The following is a 20,984-nucleotide window of genomic DNA, read 5'->3' as shown; positions in this document are numbered from 1 at the left end:
AATAATACAGGCTAAAAAGATAACAAGAAGGAAAAAAACCTTTCAGAACAAAACAGTCTTAAGAACCTGTTTAAAAGCAAGCAAAAAGAAACACTCTCTTGGGAAGCTATTCCATACTGAAAAGCTCTTTTTCATAGTAATGCTGTAAAAGCAACTGATGGAGAACGTTAGAAAATAGTCATTGGGGAATACTCCTGTCTCCCTGCATTTATTGTTGTTACACTGTGCTGCTGCTTTTACCTTTTTCAGCAGAATAAAACAAGGGAGCTGAAAAACAAACAGCCAACCTGTGCAGCTATGATTATGAGGAAGCATAGGTCAATTTATTCTTTGGATAATGAACAATTAACCTCTTGCATCTTGCTATAAAAAAGGAAAGGTGGGGAATTACACAGAAAACTCAGCATTCCAGCCACATAACCCATGATATATTGTAGCTAACCTTCAACACTTCAGATGGAAAGCAATTAGACAGGAGGCATTTTGGATCTGTTGCAACACTCTAGTTGGCACATGAGTAGCTGAAGAGCTGGTGTTTTCATCTTTAAGAAGCCATTATCTTCTAAATGACTTAAATATACACCTGTGTATTACCTGTTATTTTAAGGCAGAGGGGAGTATTATTTAGAAACAAGTCAAGGGAAGACTAGTTGAGTTCCCAGGGGAACTTTTTAATTCTGTGAATTAATTTTAATTTTACATAGTAATTACTAAAAGTGCAACACAAGCTTCAGCATGCTTTCTCTGGAGAAATTCCTACTGATTTCAACAAGATGACCTCCCTTGAAAGTTTAAATGTGCTTAGCAGAAGGAAATTCTACTAAATTTAATGAGAAGAAGTGGATAGAAGACTGCAGCTTCATGTCCTAAGTACACTGACCTGGTAGTAAGCCCTATTCTTATGTTTTTTTATTTATATATATTTAAAGTATATACAGTTTTGATTATCACCTTTTGTATATGGTCATCCATCCATCCATCCTCCATTTAATTTGTGGTGATGAACCAGAAAAGGTTAGAAGATTGTGAACATGATTGAAACTTGTTACTGCATGTTGTTTTAACAAAACTATTGTCGATTTATGAGCTCTGTAGAATCCTGTCTTGTAAAACAGCTGTCCTAACAATACTGTAAAAAACAAAATGCTTACAGCAAAATGATTTTGTAGGTTTTAAAAACAGCAGTGGTATTTTTTATAACAATGTAAGGTCAGATCTAATGAGAGCCCAAAGTACACACCCATCCACAAGAAAAAATATATGGAGTTTTTTCTTAACATCAAGGACATGTACATTTTATTTTAATCCACAGGGGAGTCCTGTTTTGGAAACAGTACAGTCAGCTGTAAGATAACAATACGATCAATGGTCTTTGCTTTTTCCATTAAGAAATATTATCAAACATCTCTAGCACTGGTGTTATTGCTTGATATATAGACATAGAAATTCAAATATTTTTATAAACTGGTTTTATACTTGTATGTGACTGTTATCTATCTATCAATCAATCAATCATACTGTGGCTTGGAATGCAAAGTTGAGATTTGTTTTACAGTCCCAAGCAAGTGAAAGTGACTTGACAGGGGTAAACTTTCTGTTAAGGCTGCTCATTCTGAATGACAACAATGCTTCTCAATTTAAGCATATTTATTAAAGTGCAGTAGGCTTTACTCCTCTGAAGCCTACATGGGATTTCACCCAGAAGAAAGGGTGTTCCCTTTTCCCCACCCTCACATGAGCTGAATTTTAAATGGACTGTCAAGTATTTAATTCCTCGATAGTGGGAGAGATGTCTGTTAGTTTATGCTATGTTATATATTTTGAGAAGACTGATTTATCTGAGATCCATCATACAGTGTTGTGAGGCTGGGATAGCATTTAAATGTTGTAAGAAAGAAAATAAGTAAAAGCACAAGGGTGGGCTAACTAGCACAGTGTACAATAGAACTGTTACTGGGGGAGCATGAAACAGAAACTATGTTTTATTTCTGGTATGAAACAAATATATTGTGACTCAGAAATTCTGGGTGGGTCAGGGTTCAGCCAAATAAAACCTGGATTATCTTTATTGTCCCATATTTCCAGGAGGATCTTATGGGACAAATAGGGCAAGGCTAGTGTGCCTTGGCCCCTTCTCCCCTCCTCCTCTGAATGGCCTACTTAAATTCAAGTGTTGTATAATTATAATCCAAATTAACTGTGGCTTCTCTCACCAGGCTTCCCCATGCCATTCCTGTTTCCCCTTAGCTGCTGCATACTCTTGATGGCCTTGCCTTTTTCCCATTGTTTCCCACCTTGGAACACTTCTGCCCAGAATATCTATTTTTATTTATTTTTTCAATTTGTAAGACCACCAAATTGACAATAATCCTTTACCAAACATGTGTTTTGATCCAGATATATATCGCACGAAAACTAGGTTTCTATGCATGCAATGTTTTGCACGTCCTTAACTACTATCTCCGATGATCTGGATGCAATGGTTCTCATAATTCCAACCATGTAGTCCTCCTAGGTAGCAATATGGCTGTGGCTTCCTGCTGCCTTCTGGGACTTTTCTGAATTCTCAATCTAGCCGATAGTCCTGGCATTTCCTGTTACTAAATCCAACCCTGATTAGCATTCTGGGATTAGCCAAGGTCATCTAAGTGCTGTAACCTTCTGTCATACACACACATTTGCAACTGAAGATAACATATGTATACAATAAATGGACTCTATTCCATTAAAACCTATGTTCTTACAAGTTTGTTGATCTGGTTTTAATGTCAACCATCACTAGCTCCAGATTGTATGGTTACAGAGACATAATTGCAGCTGACAATAGCAGCACCTGCTAAAGGCCATAACCCTGTATGGACTCACTGGCAGTCCCTGGAATATCCTAGTCTTGCTCCTCTCCCTTTCTTGCTACCTATACAGTAGGCCTTTCTGAGCTAACCAGTAATACCCGTAACAGAACTTTGCAGCTTCTTCCAAGTGCAGAGTGAGTCCAGTAGGAAACTGTTTACATAGTCACAAAAGTGGAGAGATGGTGGTAACTACATAACTCAGGAAGATTTTGTCCAAATACTTTAACCAATATTGAAAGTATGTCTAAAATTCAGATGCTGAAAACAAAGAAAATGGGAAGATTAGTGCCCTCATGATCCATGTGGGCTTTCTCCAAGGCAGCTGGTTGCCCATTATTAGAAACAGTGTTCTCCACCAGATGGATGCTTGATTTTGATTAGATAGCCTCTTCTTATACAGATTACAGGCTAAAATAATTTTAGATTATGGTTAATGGGAGACTGAATTTGAAGACAAGTTGAGGTTTACAGTAGTTTCTTTTAGCTTCAAAACTACTCTGAGGTAAGTATACATTTAATAATTTGTTATGGTATCTATGAAACCATTTAAGTAGCTTCACTTTTAAACAAAAGGGGGTGCTAACTAGTCAATGCTGAATATTATCAGTGGAAGTAGCATTTACATTTTTCTTGACTATGTGCCAGTAAAGCGAGGTATTCAAGTACTTCTGTTAGATGACTAACCTACAAAATTGTTTCACTACAGCCCTCCATTGTTACCTAATCAGTAAAAATCTGGCTATGAAAACTCCTAGCTTAACCAGAGAGAGAATTCTCATGGATTAAAAACTGTGACAGAGTATCACTTTACAAAAAAAAAAAAAAAAGGAAAACTGCCTGTTAAAACATCAGTCATAAAAAGGTGTATTGCTTAACCAAACAATAGGAACTTTCATTCACAACCCGCAAACACAAGCACTTTTACATTAACCTGGGTTCAGTCTGAAATCATAGTCTCTGGATCTGATTTTCAATGCTGGGAGAATCCTGGGACATGTGAAGAAGAAAGTGTTTCCTAGCATATTAAAAATATATATCCCTCATTCCTGTGGTAAGCAGGTCACATTCAAGATTTTAAAATATGGCTTCCCGAGAGTAATTTCCAGGGATTTTGATTCTCCACTCAGTTTAGCGAGTATGGCAAAATTTCAAAGGACAACACTTCTGCACTTCTTTGAGTAAGAAGGTGATGAACAGTCTAATAAAGAAGGCTACAAAGAAGTCTGTAAGTTGGTTTCCATGCTGACCACGAGGAATGAAAAACTTGCAGAAACACAGGGAAACTACCATCTTGGCAGGGTAGTAATAATAAAAATGTTCAGTCAAACACAATGATAGAAGAGAGGCAAGGCTGAGGGGCAGACTCCCCCAAGCCAACATATGAAACCATTGCCCCTAAGGAAAAACGAAGTGGTTACATGTGAAGAACCTGCAAAGAGAACTTACTCAGTCCTGGTTTATGTCAGCGTGAACTCACGAGCTGTTATTTCAAACTTGGAAGCTGACAATTTCTGACCGAAAATGCTCAGAACAATCTACACAGCTGTGCAAGTTCCCTATCCTTAGGTTCTGCAGATCCTGCTGTTAAGGCCTGCGATTGGGCATTTGGGGGTTAGGGCTGTTTTCCTGAGAAAAATTCCATTTCTCTGCCCCTTTGTACCTTACCTACTTGTGCACAAACTGATGTATAATTAAACAATATGAGCACAAATTTGTTTACTTCTGATCAAATCTGCTTCCCCCTGAATTAAACCAGTTATTCTGGTTTAGGCACATAACAGCACTGTGCTTTCCTTCTAACAAAAAGTTACAAGTGCTGCAGGAAAACACATGCTACAAGTCATGACATCAGGCACCCAAAATGTATAGCTGGTACATACAGTGCTCTCAGCAACATCACCAGAAGTGTTCTGCATTTACATCAGAAAAAACAATACAAGATGTCCCAGCATAGTTAATGTGGGTGAGATAAACTTGCTATCAGGAACTTAACTACTGTCCTTCTTTGGGGCTGTTACTAATAATTGTAACATTCCACCCTTCGGTCAGCACTTGATTATAAACAGGAACAGAACTGAGGAGAGGACAGAGAACCCCCCAATTCTCTAGTATACAAATGCTAAAGTTACTGGCCATACAAATCACAAGAAAATTAATTTGGCGTGACCTGCTGTATCTCCCTTTTAACTATGCCCTGTGGAAGTTGAGCACCTGATACTTCTTAAGCTCTACAAAGTCATGGGTTCTGCCAGCAGATACACTTTAGGCATGTGAGGACACAACCAGTTATTCAATTTGGGGGAGCCAGAGAACTACTGGGCGTCTCCCTTCTTTTTCCACAGATAGGAGAGGAGGTGACTGAAGTGAAGGTGCTGAGGGATTATGTCACCATCTTGCACAAGGAATAAGAACATTACTGTTGCAATACAGAAGAGACAGAAAGATGAAGGAAACCTAAAATAACATCATCAGTACACACTGCTCTCTGGCCTATCTAAAGAACACCAGCCTATAAACCTTGGGTGAACTCACATTCATTGTATAATAGGCTAGATGGCAACAGTCTGATGATATTTTATTTATTTTATTTAAAAGATTTGTACGGCTGCCCAACTTAAAATGCAACTCTGGGTGGCTCACAACAACAACAAAATCCAGAACTATTAAAACCATAAACCATAAAACCAAAACAAAACCCGGCGCCTCGACCATTCCCTTGGGATGCCCCGCAACCAACTCCAGACATTCTCACTCTACCCCAGGGCCTGGGTAAAAGCCAGATCTTGAGGACCTCCTGAAAGGCTAAAAGGGTGGGGGCCTGTTGGATCACCAGTGGGAGGGTGTTCCATGAGGTAGGAGCAGCCACAGAAAATGTCAGCCCTCCCAGGTAAACCAGACAAAACACCACAAGATGAGCTAATTGTACTTTACTGTAAGGCTACATTAACAGAATCTTGCAAGTCTGAAATATAAATCTCCCATCCTCCCTATTTACCACCAGAGTAATTAGGGCGAGTCCTTTCCAAGTTTCTTTCTTTGTCCGTTATTCTTTTGTGGACTTCTTTCTCTTTATCTGATTGTTTCCTAGGCAGCATCTCTCCCGCCCACCCCATCTTCCAAGGCCACCCTCACATTCCATCACAGAAAAGCAGCCATGCAACATCACCCCAAAATTTCATTTATTACTGAGGGTTTTTAGTGCTCAAATGAATTATCAAAAATGAGACTTAAAGTATAACGAGTCCCCCGTTGGGGGAGATGGGCAGTGATATATATTTAAATAATAAACAAACAAACAAACAAACAAATAACACATACCGTGGTATCCACAGCAGTAGTCTTTGTGACAGGAACATGATGAGGGGCTGGTTCCTCTTTGGAGACTATTACACAACCCTCTGGTCCCAAGGTTACGATGGCAGTCCTACAACCTCTCTCTAATAATTTAAGTCCCACTTGTCCAGCATCTCCAGCATTACAGGCTGCAATTCCTGTTAAAATTTCTGCCTTGAAGGAAACATTAAAGCCAAATGTGTATGCAAGCAAGCAAAATGTAGCTGAATAGCAACAGCATCTACAAAAAACATATATTAAAATACTTATCAGAATCAGTATTTTATAGAATCAATTCTATAAAGCAGATATGTAAACATTAATATTATCAGATAAAGAGAGAGGGAGCAGGTATGCCTAGTCGTAATAGAAAAGTATCAGAATTTTGTTTCTTTTGGACTAGGGACTACTGGATTTCCTATCTGGTGCATTTAGAAATGGACATGGACAGCGTAATTGGTTCCACAGGGCAAATTCCCAAATACTTCCTTGGGCCTTCTTAGGGGCACTGATGAATAAATCATTACTACTTTCGTAACATTGACTGACTCAGATTCATGGAAATAATGTTGTGTACAAATAATCAATTCAGGTAAATTTTGTAAGGCTAACAGGAACAAGTCCATGTACATTTGGCAAAGTTGTGACACACTGAAGCTTCCCATTTAGTGAATGAAAGCACACTTGTGATATGCTAACAGGCTATATTTTTATATGTAGATAATACAATGACATTATTGTGAAGCTGTTAGGCATCTATAATTGGGATTCTCAAAGAGTTCTATTACAAGACTCTAATTCAAGAGAGGTGAGAGTTTCACTCCTGCCTTACCTAATGGGCTGCTTTGAATAGCAGCTTCTGGAAAAACTATCCTTGGATTTCTTTCTTGTCTCAAGTGTCCCAAATGGAGGTTAAACTTTTCCCTTCCCTCCCTGCCAATTTTCGTGGAGGCAGCTCTACAAAGCAGTATTCTAAAAAAAAAAAAAAACTATGGAAAGAAGTACATTGCTTCTCACTTAAAGGGTGAGGCTTTAAAGAGAGACCTTGGGAATGGTTGGTGAATACAAATTAGTTACTAGTACAAATTAAGTGTATTATTTCTCCAATTCCTGGGGAATGTGTATGGGGAAAGAGCATGACTTATTACCCATCTGATCTATACAGGTAGTCCTTTTAACAACCATTTGTTCAGTGACTGTTCAAAATTACAATGGTGCTGAAAAAGGAGACTTATGACCAGTCCTCAAAATTCTGGTCATCACAGCACCCGCGCAGTCATGTGATCGCGAGCTGGGTACTTGGCAACCAGCTTGCACTTATGACAGTTGCAGCGTCCCACAGTCACGTGATCACCATTCGCAACCTTCCCTGCCAGCTTCCCACAAGCAAAGTCAATGGGGAAGCCAGCAGGAATGGTTGCAAGTCATTCTGGTAAGTCGCTTGCACCCTCCCCCACCTGGCAGCAGCCATCCCTGGCCCTGCCATGCTTGTGCCGTACAGGCTACTAGCACATCCTCCCCGCCTGGCAGCAGCCACCCCCAGCACTGCCACGCTCACGCCACACCTTGTGGGCTGCTTGTGCACCTTCTCCCACCCGGCAGCTGCCATCCTGGCCCCACCGTGCTCCATGCTTTACCTACCTGGCAGCCTGCTTGCAAGCCTCCTGGGACTTGCTTAATGACCCGCAAAACTCACTTAATGATGGCAGTGGGGAGTGCTGGGATTGCCATTACTAAGCGACATGATCATGTGACATTGCACTTTACAACCACATTGCTTAGCGATGGAATTTCCATAGTTGGGGATGGGTGAGAATGAGTTTAAGAGAGAAATTAGTGTGTGAGAGGTAGCAAGTAATGTTTCTATATTGACTTATCTGACCAAATGAGTGCAGCTTTGAATGGGGTCTAAAATTTTTTGGGAATTTGATTTGTAGAGTCATGTGTGCTTTCAATGTCTGTTTTTAAACACACTGCACATCCAGTATTCCCTCGTTCAAAAGAAACAAAATTCTGTAGCACTAATCCTGGCAGTTCTCAAGATTAAAAAAAACAAACAAGCAGGAAACATACAACAATATCACAATGAGCACTTTAGAAGAGAGGTGAGATATAGAAAGCAGATACTACATTTGTGCATGCTTCAAAAATTATAAGGAATAAGTGCTTCAGAACTCATACAAATGCAGCACCTCTCTGCTACTAATTAAAGCAATATACTGTTCAGCCTTCTGCAAGATCCTGAAGAGAGACATGGCTGTTTTAATGAATCAATTCATTAAAGCAGCTGCACCTCCTTTTCCCCCCGTTTCCCCATAGAAACCTGAAAAAAAAATACTTGGCTGCTTTAATAAATAGCAGAAAGAACTTGTGCTTGCACAAAATTCTGAACCATCTTCTAAAACATTCTTAAAGTATGCCCAGCCCTATGTTGGGTGAGTACCCAAAGTTCTTGATCAACGCTTGTCTGTCTCTTCTTACATGCTGTCACATACAGCTGTGGTTGTGGATTTATCAGTCCTTTTAGAAGTTTCTGCTGTATCTGCAGTTTGCAGAGAAATGCCTCCAGCTGCATGCAACAACTGAGGGAATGGGGGTAAATCAGGACACTGTGGAACAATCTGAGAGACACTTTCCTGCAAAGGTAGCAGATACCACACAGATGGTGTGTGCCAAAAGTTAAAATGCATTACCAAGTCTCAATTGTGAAATTCAATATAAAGCTGCTGGTTGTGTTGGAAAGTTCCTCCCTCTAATTTTTAATTTAAAAAAAAAAAAGTACAATTGGAGGAAACAACTAATGGCTGCTTTTAAAAAGAGAAATAAAACACAATAGCAGGAGGCCTAGGAGGGTATTTTTTAATAGTTTTCAGCACTAGGCACAACCCCCCCCCCCTTTAAGAGCATAAAACATTTAAAGGGAAATGAACAAATGTTTAAAGTAATGTGGTTCCAAATTATTTATGGTGCTAATCTATGTAAGTTTCCAAACAACATCTCTGGTAATGCAATGCTGTCATTGCAAAACCAAGCACTTAAAACAGAAAATGCAGATATTGGCTCAAACCTGGAACAACCTACATTGAAACTAATTCTTTGTTTGGCTGTACCCACACTTCCATGTAAATATTTGATTGCTAAATCTTTGAAATAATGATTAAGCATGTCTCTTCCCTAAAGAGAACATTGCACACAGGAGAAATCACAGGAACATCTGTACTAATGAAGACAATGTATAAACTATACCTTCATGTCAGCTAAATAATGAAATTGTTTACCAATATTACCTTCTACCCTACACAAAAGTCTGAGAATCTTTTCAGAAAGTGTGCTCTCTCCTCCCCCTCCTCCTTTTCTACTGCGTAATTCAACAGAATTGTGGACTGTATCAATTTTTTCTTTACATCTGAACCAGATCTATGGCTTATTCAGTATTTATAAACTGCACTCGTTCCTTATTGTGTATGCTGGATCATAAACCATGATTAAACCAGTTTCATACTCCAAGTTTAACTTTAAATTCCAATACAATGATCAGAAGTACTGAATTATGTCACAAAAAAGAAAGAACAGTATAATATAGAGCTATATATAAAACATAAATCCAAGTGAGCAGATTTTGCTCCCCCCTCACATAATCTTTTTTTTGTAAAGTCACAGGAATGCCTAAAAATTGTTTTACTGTATATAATATTTCAATTTCTTCAAGCAGCAAAACAAGATGACTTTGAGCCAGTCACTCTCACTCCAACCAACCTCACAGGGTTGTTGCTGTGGGAAAAAAAGGGAGTAAGAAGGACAATGAACACTGCCTTGAGCTCCTGAATGAAAGGCAGGATATAAATCTAACAAATATTTGTTCTCTCACTTTTATCCATTAGCATGCACACTCTCATTCAAAAGATCCTCACAAAAATGTGGGTACATATTCATGTACATTTTATGGACTTCTATTTTTGCAACAACTTTCTCTTAACATAGGCCTTTTGCCAACTATTTTCCTAATGTATGCATTTCTGTCTAATATATCGCTTTTGCACATTCTGGATAAGTGTGTCATGAAATTTAGAGGAGTGCAAATCCTCAATAATCATAGTCTAGTTCATACTAAAATGTGAATCGAATGAACTTGCCCCCATCTTTAAGAAGTAGTATCTACATACACACTTTATATGAACAAGAGAAATGTGTTTAACAGACATGCATCCACCCTCCATGTTGCTTTTTAATTTTGAGACTGAGTGCTCTTGGAGAACATACACTTATGGTTTTTTCCCTGTATTAATGTGGATAGTACTGTACAGAAACTGATAATGTAACTATTTTCTGAGCTGTTTAAAATTATTTAGTAATACACAGCCTGAAGTCTGGCTTTCACACAGGCCCTAAATTTGATTTACTTATTTTGCATTTCTTTCATTAAAAGTATTAAGGAGAAAGAGAACCAGCACATTCCTGGGCAAACCTCAGGGATTAAGTTATGCTACATCTGGTGCACAGTGAATTAACAAGCTAGTTTCAACAGGCTTGATCATTTCTGGGAAAAAGAGAAGGAGGAAAAAACAAACAAATGACAAGCTAAGCAAAAAATCAGGAGCTGATAAACTTGCAATATACATTTGCATGAACCGCGTATGAAGAATTAAAATTGCACAAATGAAAGTTGTTATTAAAGCAATGAATTAAAAATATCTAAAAGCCGCAGCTTGTGAAATGTCCTTTGTGGGTAGACAGGCCATTGATATCAAAGCTCTGGTTTTGCTTCATCCTAGCACAAAAATGTGAAAGGAACAAAATGTTTTAGAATACAGAGTATCTGAGGTTGCCAAAGCATTCACAATGTTCAGCAGAGCAACACTATGAAGCATGTGCTTTTATCTAATATTGAGGTGATACCACTCACATGAAAGAATTTGCAACATTTGATGCTTCCAAGGCTTCAAAATGTCACAGACTGATTATATGGCTCTGGTGTTGAAAAGATAAATAATAGTCATGGCACTAGACGGGAAGTTTCTCTTATCAGCCAATCATAAATGGACATTTCTTTGTACATTATGCTAATTAATAAGGCACCCGGCAATGGGGCATATATTTCCATTTCTCTTTAAACTAGAAGACTAGTTTTGACACACTCTGAATGTTATTTTCACAAATATTTTAAAAGGATGATTGGCAGGGCAGTTATTCTCTCCCTTCTCTTTTCTATATAAATATAGAATAGTTGTTTCTATATAAATAAGTTTTGCCTTCTGAACATTTTAAGTAGGGGAGATGGGCGGTAATAAAAATATGACAAATAAATAAATAAATACATACATGTGAAGCCTGACTGTGTGGCAAACTGTTCCTCTTTCAACAGAAACAGGCAAATATGGAAGACTCTTTTGGTAAATTCCTAGTTCTGCTTGAAATTTTATGCAATACCACTGAATCTGTTTGCCCAACATAGTTGTGTAAATAAAGTTTTAAAAGTTCAAAAGCTTTCCAGTTGTGCTTGTGTGTGTGTGTGTGTGTGTGTGAAGACTAGACATAAAAGCACAGAAAGTTCTGTTTATTTTAATTTAAAAGTGTAATTTGTTGTTGTACAATCAACAGACCATATTCAAAACACCCCCCTATTTGCAGAAACTACAGAGCTAAGGAGGTAGACTTGGATTTCCTTGTCTGGACTTGAGAACAAAGTATGGAGTCAAGACAAAACAAACTAGTTTTCAAAAGCCTAGCTCGTCCCTACAGGTAGTCCTCACTTAATGACCATTCGTTCAGCGACTGTTCAAACTGATGATGGTGCTGAACGAAGGTACTTTGAGTTCTAGCCACTGCAGTGCCCCCATGATCACATGAATAAAATTCAGGCCCACCCACATTTATGACTGCCCCCCTGCCACCGCCACCCCTGCCCAGTTGACCTTCGTTGTCATCTTTGCCTGCCTCCCCTCTGCTGGGCTTGCATGGAGGAGGCACCATGGAAACATCCCACAGGCTGGCAGGTGAAAACTGCTGGCAGGTGTGTGCCATGCCATGTACCGCTACTGAGCAGGTCCTTCTTTTGCGTGCCAGCCAGGGCCTCCTTTGGCGTGCCAGCCAGGGCTTCCTTTCATGAAAGAACCCGGCGGCACAGAAGGACTTGGCCAGCACACAAAAGGAGGCCCTGGCTGGCATGCAAAAGAAGGACCTAGCCAGTGTGTGAAAGAAGGCCAGCATAAAAGAAGGCAGTGCAAAAGAAGTCCCTGGCCAGTAGTGGCACATGGTGCAGCAGACAGGGCTAGGGCAGCTGGTGGTGGTTGGTAAGTGGGTAGCCAAAAGGGCAGAGATGGGGAGGGGGAGATAGGTGGATGGGGTGAGTTGAAGTGGAGGCAGTCTCTTGCCTTTTTCCAAGAATGGCTTGGATTTGGGTGGGTACTTGCCTAACGACCACATGGCATTCACTCAACATCAACTGGCGTTGCCAGAACTGTTGTCACTAAGTGGAGCGGTCACATGATGTATAACTTAATGACTGCATCGCTTAGTGACAGAGTTGCTGGTCCCAATTAGGGTTGTTAAGTGAGGACTACCTGTATAAACATTATTCTCAGTGAAGCAGCTTACAAAATATAAAGGTGGTTTAGAGCGACAGCACAAAATTAATTTGCTCCAGCTCTGAAAAGACACTCTGGGCAATGTGCTGTTGACAGACATCTTTTAAGAATGTATCTATTTTGGGTCTGCCGCTAGCCAAGCAAGTGCAAATAAAATCAAAATGTTCACAATCTGAATCCATTACTTGCACTATGATACTCTCAATGTTTTATTTCTTCAGAGTCACCATAATGATATTTACCTCACTTTCATTGCAGCAGATGATGTCGGAAAAAGTGTAAAACTGTGGGTCTAGATCAGCAATTGCTGGAGCAGGATTAAATAAAGTCTTCACTGTAAGAGAATGGATAATTTTGTCTAAAGTCAATGTCACATCACGCTTAAATATGATAATCACCTATAACTCAATAAACACTATTTGTTATTATGCCTAAGGCATTTTCACCTCTACATTTCCCCTAGATATACAAATTACTTGCTGACACAACCAACCTAAGCAAAAAATACCATATTTTCTGCTGTTATAAAGCACTGGTAGTGCACTGATAATGATTAATGATTTCATCAAAAAACTTTAGTTCAGATATTATAATCATGTCTCTGCCATGAAAGAAAAAGGAGAAAATGGAGAAAATGAAGAAAATGAAGGCTTGGCTGAATTTGAAAAACAGAAATTAGTATTTATTTAGCATTTCCTGAAGACTGTATTTCTAAGAATTGTAAGGTAGATTCTTGTTGCTGCTGATTTAAATTCAGACATGCATAGAAACATTGGGTTAATAGAATTCCAAGAAAGAATAAAGCACAAAATTAATCCCAGATATATTGGGACTGCACTTTGCATTTTTCTGCTGGGAATTCTGGAATTTCATTCCCATTTCAGTTAGAAGGCCTCAGATTGAAGGGAAGCTGATATGAACCACTGCTCTACATAAAAATATATATATTCTAGATTAGAAAAGCCCAATGGACAATTTTTATTCCAGTTATCTCACCCTTTAAATCCAGGGAATCTGCAAAGTTGTAAAAAGGGAGGAAACATTTTTTTTCTATAATGGACTACTGACCTAGGGAATAAGTCAGTGGGAGTTTACAGCTATGGTAGGCAAAACCAGAACCGAATCCTGATGGAATCCAAATCAATACAGGATTGGATGTTATGCATACCTATAGCCATCATATCCCCCTTCTCTCTGTATCATCCAACTGTTAAAAAAGGTGAGGGCTGCATCAGAATTTGGATGGGGGAAAAGCTTTTCCCCTTGTTAAGAAATAAAAGAATACCATAAGACACTGAAGTGCTTCCCTTTATTATATTGCTAATTTAAAACAAATGTGTCTAGTATTCTCACCATTGAAAGGAATATTAAACTTGGGAAGCTTTAAAACCAAGCAGAGCCTAAGCTGTTGTCCAAGCATGGTTTGCAATTAATGAACTACCAGCATTGTGGAGTCCTTGGTGCTCTCTGAGCCTTGTAGTTTTCTTGCAGGTGTTTCATTGCCAGACTAGGCAACATCTTCAGTGCAAAGAGGGAGTGGGCCTTGCTCTCAGTTTATATACTGTGTTTTCTCCAGCTTGTGTTGGTGGAGGTGTAGTTCTCTTCTTGGGAGTTCCTTGATTGGGCTGTTGTTTGCTGCTTGGTTGACTAAGTTAATAGTTCGTTGATTAGGGTATATTGTGCTGTCTGATTATTCATCTGGTGTTAATCCTAGTGTTGATTTTTGCATATCTGGGTGTTGACTGCTGGCAAGGGAGTATACTGGTCTTTTGGCTTTTCTATTGTCTCGTTTGAATGGCATGTAAATGTTGTTTACCTCTATGTGCCTGTTGATGGCTGCTTTGTCTGAGTGCCAGGCTTCCAGGAATTCTCTGGTGTTTTTGGATTTGGCTTGGTTTAGGATGCTCACAGTTTCCCAGTTGAAACTATGTTTGAGTCTGTCCATGTGTTGTGAGATTAGGGAGTTCTCATCGTGTCTTCTGACTGCTAGTTGGTGTTCGTGGATGCGCTCTGCTAGTCTTCTGCCTTTCTGTCCTACATCAGTCCTGCAGCCCAATCAAAGAACTCCCAAGGAGAGAACTACACCCCCACCAACAGAAGCAGGGCAAGCCACAGTATATAAACTGGGAGCAAGGCCCACTCCCTCTTCGCACTGAAGATGTTGCCTAGTCTGGCAATGAAATGTCTGCAAGAAAACAACAAGGCTCAGAGAGCACAAGGACTCCACAGTTCAACCCTGAGCTACAAATAGTCGCTTCGATTACTACCAGCATTTCCACTGTGTTTTGTAATTAGGCTGGTACTATGCCCATTGGTGTTGGAGCAATGTTCTTCTTTAGAATCTGTTAAGAAGCCCAGACATATCATGATGCAACTTCCACTCATTTTGGTAATAGCACTATTCGTCTGGTTCACTTTAACTTATTAAATGTAAAAAAGTTAAAGTGAACCAGAACAATAGTGCTCTTATCAAAATGGTACCATGTGTTTGATATGCTAAGAGTTAATAAAATGCCTTGGCATCATGGCAATCAAAACAAAGGCAAGGAGTGATCTCTACAGAGATCTTTAATGACTAATAGGACAATGATACTTTAGCAAGCATAATACTGTCAATCTATAGTTTATAAAAGTGTATGGGAACAAGAGAGCTTATAGCCACAAGCTTCCGCTTCCTCACTTCCCTCTTTCTTCTGAGCCTGGCATCTGGGTGTGCATCTGTTAAACACACAGAGTCTAGTGTGCTTCCGAACATAAACTACTGCATTAAACATAAGAATCGGCAAACTAAAGAAAAGGAAGTGCCAGTAACACTCTCCAGCTGTGAGGGTTTTAAAGATTGTATTAGCAAAGGGTTTACAGAGATTTCATTACACAAGGCCATTCAACATGTTTCACTGTCATATCTGGCAGAGATGGACAGAGGTTTACTGGTGTATGGGACAGGCTTCTATATAGTTTCTATTGAAGAGACAATCTCCTGCATTAAATTCAAATATACAGTATTTTATGTTCCTGCAATGGAATTTGGAGTTATTGTCATTTACACCTATTGTTGAAGAAATGATTAAATCTTCTTTTCTCCTGTCAATCAATCAACCAACCAGCACAAAGGATTTTCTAGCATTTTAAAGATTAATGTTCAGATGTTAACTTCTAATGAAATGGGCCATTTTGTCAGATGTATGAAGTTGTTCCCAAATTCTAGGTATACTTGTTTGACATTTGCACCACTGAAATAAATGAGCCAGTGAAATAATTTTTTCCGATACTATGTTTACCAAACAACAACTCAATTTCCCACTCAAAGAATTTAGCTTTAAAATGGGACAATTATCTCAGAATATGATAATGGAAGGAAGTTTATTTCTGCCTAACCTGACTTTTCAAAAAGGTCATCTTAGAGATGTTTTTCTTTCAGATAAATATGGTGCCTGGTATCAACTGATGGTAGGCAAAGGAGGAAGAAGTGTGTGTGGGAGTTGTGATAACATGCAAACACAAGGCATCTTGCATTATCATAGATACAGAATAAGGGTCTATAAACCAGGATCCATTTTACTGAATTATCTTATGTCGTCTTCTTCTAAGGAAGCTATTTGCTACTCTGGATTGACCAGAAATTACACTCAGTAGGTAAAAAGAAACAACAACTAGGTTCATACACAGAACCAGGTCCATGCCAATCCAAGTGATATTCCAACTGTTCTTTACCACCCCAATTGTTTGATTAGCTTATATTTCTAGCGACTGAATTTAGGTCACCTTTCTTGGCACCACGATGTTTTAAAATGGCTTTGAAACACAGCTACATTAAAATAATGTTACAGAAACCACAAATAGAATGCAGCAAATAATTCATTCACATTATTAGATTACCTCCACTGGTATGAGCCATTTTTAATGCTTCTAAAGAAATAGCTGGCGTTACTTCAAGTTGACAGACCATCACTTTGGCTTCAGAGATGACATGAGCAGCCTTTTTTAAATCACCGGAATTCAGAAGCAAATTTGCTCCTGCAACAATTACAATAAAGTTTTCTCCTAAAAACAAATGTGAAATTTTGGAATGATTAAAGCTGAACATAAAATGACTTTTTCCCTAGCATATATGACTCTTAATGGCTTTTTCAGTATTACAAAGTTAGTAACAACATGTTGGTTTGCAAGGCAGTGTCTAGATTAGAAATCCTAGCTTGCACAGAAGAGGGGAGAATGCAGGGTAAAACTAAGGTTTCATTGCACTTCTGGCATCTCAAACTTGACATGTGTGTACTTTTATATGCAGAAAATGCCTTGTTGGCTGAGAACCTGATTGACTGATCGATTGTATGATGCAATAAGGAGTATAGATCTGAAAATCAGTGTATCAAAGACCAAGGCAGTTGTGTCTGACAAGAGAAAATAGAGTGAATGTTTGCAAGTTAGCAGTTCAAAAAAAAAAAAAAAAAGATGGTGCCCTGTAAATTCCATCACTACCATAGGTGGGTGTTTGGATTTTTTTTTTTTTAATGAAGCCATGTAAGGTTTGTGTGATGTTGAAGACAAGAGTACAGATGTAGTGGTGAAAGGATCTGGCATATGGAAGGTAAGGTGGATGTAGTGGCAATGGAGCTGGATGGCTGTGAAGAGCTAGGAAAGAAGCACCCATAAAGACAGTAACAGAAGTCTGGAGTCCATAAATTGCATCACAGAAAGCTGGGTGGATGAGAATGGAAATATTGCCCTATCCAAGATTTGCCCTTCTGGGCACTTCAACAGCATGGCTGGGGAGAGAGCATGATGATAACTTTTGAAGAGATTTTGAAGTGACAGATGTTCTGGACTGCACTTCACTGGATGTGTGTATACGTTCAGTGAGGCCCAAGGAACAAGTTGGGGCTTCTGGTGGTGTACCATCTGCCTACTACACAGTAAGGGCCCTTCCCCAGCTGCTGGATCTCATTGCTGATGTTGGGATCTCCCAGGCTGTTAGTATTATGAGATTTCAGTGCCAAACTTCGGCAAGATTTTAAGCTTGAGTAACAAAACTTTGCAATATTGAGTGATCTCCTGAGGTCTGCAAAATTTTAAATACATTTATTTTTATTTGGTGCCCTAATAGGGACCACCTGTTAATACCCTCCTAAATCACCAGTGCAGTTGCAGTCTGCAAGCTGAAACTTCTGTTGTATAGTGATTTCACATATGGGAATCCAGGGTCCAGTTGCCCCCTCTCCCCCAAGAAATACTACTTGGTTACAATGTCTATATCAGAACCTCTTGAGCTTTTAAGTGGGCATTGGCATGAAAATAAGAGATGGCAAATCTGTACCAAGGTAAATCTTTATGCATATATTCCTTTATAGGCTGAATTATTTTTGACCTCTTGATTTGTGATTCCAATCATTTTATATCACTCACATGCCTGCATACACACCTTTTTGTATGTGTTTCAAAATAGATTGCAAAATAGAGTACTTGCAATAATAGCTGCATTTGTGTTCAATAATAGGAAAGGAAACATACTTAAGTACTTCCATAAACTTGAATCCTTAAAGTACTATCCTGGACAAGAATGAAATCTCTGCTTTCAAAAATTTAACAGTCCAAATCATGATTATGTGTTTCCTAACCTTTTCAGCTGCAAGCCAGTAATATTGAGCAAAGAAGAAATGGGAACACATCAGATCATAGGTAAATACAGTATTGTTAAATTATACCAGGAAATGGGGAAGAGCTTCAGAAAAGGCTGTGATTTTTGGAAAAGATTATATATGGCATAGTTTGTTCTTAAGAAATGTTGTCCCCTACTGATTAATACTCCAGAAAAAAACAATATATATACTGTATATATAAAAATTTTCAGGGAATGGTTGTACTCCAGCTCCTCTGCAGCAGAATGTTCCAAACTGCACCTCCAAGCTATATACAACCGTCTGATGTAGTTATATTGTTAAAGTCTCCATGACATCAGGAAAGAGGGTGTCATTGCCATATCAGCCAACCACTCTGCTTTTCAGCGTCAGCCTGCTTATCACTGCCCCTTAGGAAATACCACTATGGGCCTTAATCCTATAAAATGGACTTTTAAGTACAGGCAGTCCTCAGCTTACATCCATTCGTTCAGTGACTATTCAAAGTTACAGTGGTGCTGAAAAAATGGACGTACAACTGGTCCTCAAAGTTCTGTCCATTGCAGCACCCCCACAGTCATGTGATTGCGATCCAGGTGCTCGTGTGCCTGGATTATGATGTTGCAGGGAGCCAGTCACGTGATCACCATTTGCAACCTTCCCTGCCGGCTTTCCACAAGCAAACTCAATGGGGAAACTGGCAGGGAAGGTCAGAGGTCGCTCTGGTAAGTCACTCCTGCTTTCTCCCACCCGCAGCACCCCCCTGCCCATGCACAGCCTGCACTTGCCCTCCCCAGCTTCCCGCAACTTGTGCGTCACCTGTGCCAGCCTCCCCCACCCCCTGCGGCATCCCTCCTTACCTGGGATTCCTGCCTCTTCTCACTTAACGACCCACACGTCTTTGGGTTACAACGACAACCGGAACTGCCCAGGATTGCTGTTGCTGAGTGATATGGTCACATGATGTCACACTTTACAACCAGATTGTTTAGCGAAGGCAATCCCAGTCCCAATTGCTGTCGTAACCCAAGGACTACCTTACGAGAATAGCTTGCATGAGATGACCCTTCTCTTCTCCTCCAAGTACTTAATCTTGTTGAGTTTAAGGCTGTTAAAATAGTTGCTGAAGTAAGTATGCTGGCAATATCTCTGGGCTTCCCAAACTTTGGCATTTGGTCCTTGTACACCCCAAGGAAAATCTTCCAGTAACAAGAAATAAAACACCAGTGCATTGGTATTTGTGGCATTATATCTGTTCCAGACTGACTTTACTTTTGCTTGTGCAGATTGTGCTGCAGATACATTTGCCAACAGTGTAGTTCTTGACAATATTCATCAGTTAACTTCTCAACATTCAAAGTTATTTCTTCATTTACTTGCCACCGTCAAATTCTAAAGCACGGCTTGCAAAACATAAGTAGCTATGTGGTTATGGATTGTAAAGCTCTATTTTACAAACATTCCTTCTGAATGAGACTTCAAAGTGTCTTATGTTCAAAACGCACATCCCCCCTACAATTATAGGAATAATGTTATGATCACTCTCACAGAGGAATTTAATTTTCCAAGCAATGTTGATTAAAGCCCAGATTTTTTTTCCCTCCAGAAAAAATTCAGTAAAAGACTGCCCCACGTAAGCATACCAGCCTAAAGCTCAGGATGGTGAGCATACTTTCTGAAAACTTCTACAGTAAGTAGTTATATTTAGTAGCATTTTGAAAGACCGCTATCAATGGTGCATTACCAAAGGGATAGTCCAAGAGATGAAGTAGATGGGATGGTCACCTTAAGACCATACAATGCCTTTTTGGAGAGCTAAGTGTCATACTGGATGGAGAAATGATGTAAAATGGAATAGATATGTGGTTGACACATATATGGTTGAGGATTTTCATCGCCCTCCCACCTGATTTCTGGGGTAAAATTTTACTGTTTTCTTTATTTTTAAAATTATGTGAAGTCTGTTGTCAGAAATAGTGATGGGGGTGAAGGTGGGGGAAAAGCGTGCTACCTACCTGCAAAATTTCTGACAATGCTTGCAATGTTTTCCAAATATTTTCTTTTAATAGTCATCAGCCAGATATCACAAGGAGATAACTAACCCCCAGAGTTTCTGCCAACGGTCTTCCAGCTGAAGGCACATTCTTTCAGACACTAGATTCCATTTTTAGTCACCATGGCCACTGCTAATTCTGTCATTAATTTATGCAGACTTTCATGAAGTAGCAGAACTAGGGACTATCAACTATCTCTCATGACAGATCATTGGATGACAATGCATAAAGTATTTTCTTTTGGTCAGCTTGGAACTCTCATCAGTTTCTCACCCTATTCATTCATGTCAGACCATTCACAGTTCTATAAACTTATTAGACAATTGTGAAATTTATTTTTATTTTTTGACATCTTTGTCAAAAAGTTTTTTTTTTTTACTTATCCCTTCAGATACATAGCAGAACTGAAATGATAGTAAGTATACATAAACAATTGTTGAAACACTTGGGATTCTAGAAATTAAGCCAGAATCTGCAGCACTGATCTTCAATTAGTGGGTCACAATCCCCTAACTCAAGCTTTGGGGCTACCTCTATAATCTTCTC

At 39.2% G+C, this 20,984-nt stretch overlaps 1 protein-coding gene across 1 annotated transcript in view; it reads right to left on the bottom strand.

Moving 5' to 3' along the window:
* The window catches only part of RBKS (ribokinase), a 58,878-nt gene that overhangs the window by 12,833 nt on the left and 25,061 nt on the right, over positions 1-20,984 (bottom strand). Inside the window, exons 5-7 of the mRNA XM_063304630.1 lie at positions 16,649-16,813; positions 13,012-13,103; positions 6,171-6,359 (exon numbers count right to left, since the gene is read on the bottom strand). Coding sequence (XP_063160700.1) covers positions 6,171-6,359; positions 13,012-13,103; positions 16,649-16,813 — 446 coding nt within the window. The remainder of the gene's footprint in view (positions 1-6,170; positions 6,360-13,011; positions 13,104-16,648; positions 16,814-20,984) is intronic.

This window comes from Candoia aspera, chromosome 1 (assembly GCF_035149785.1).
Source record: "Candoia aspera isolate rCanAsp1 chromosome 1, rCanAsp1.hap2, whole genome shotgun sequence".
NCBI classification, from domain to species: domain Eukaryota; kingdom Metazoa; phylum Chordata; class Lepidosauria; order Squamata; family Boidae; genus Candoia; species Candoia aspera.
This window is presented reverse-complemented; position numbering and strand designations above follow the sequence as displayed.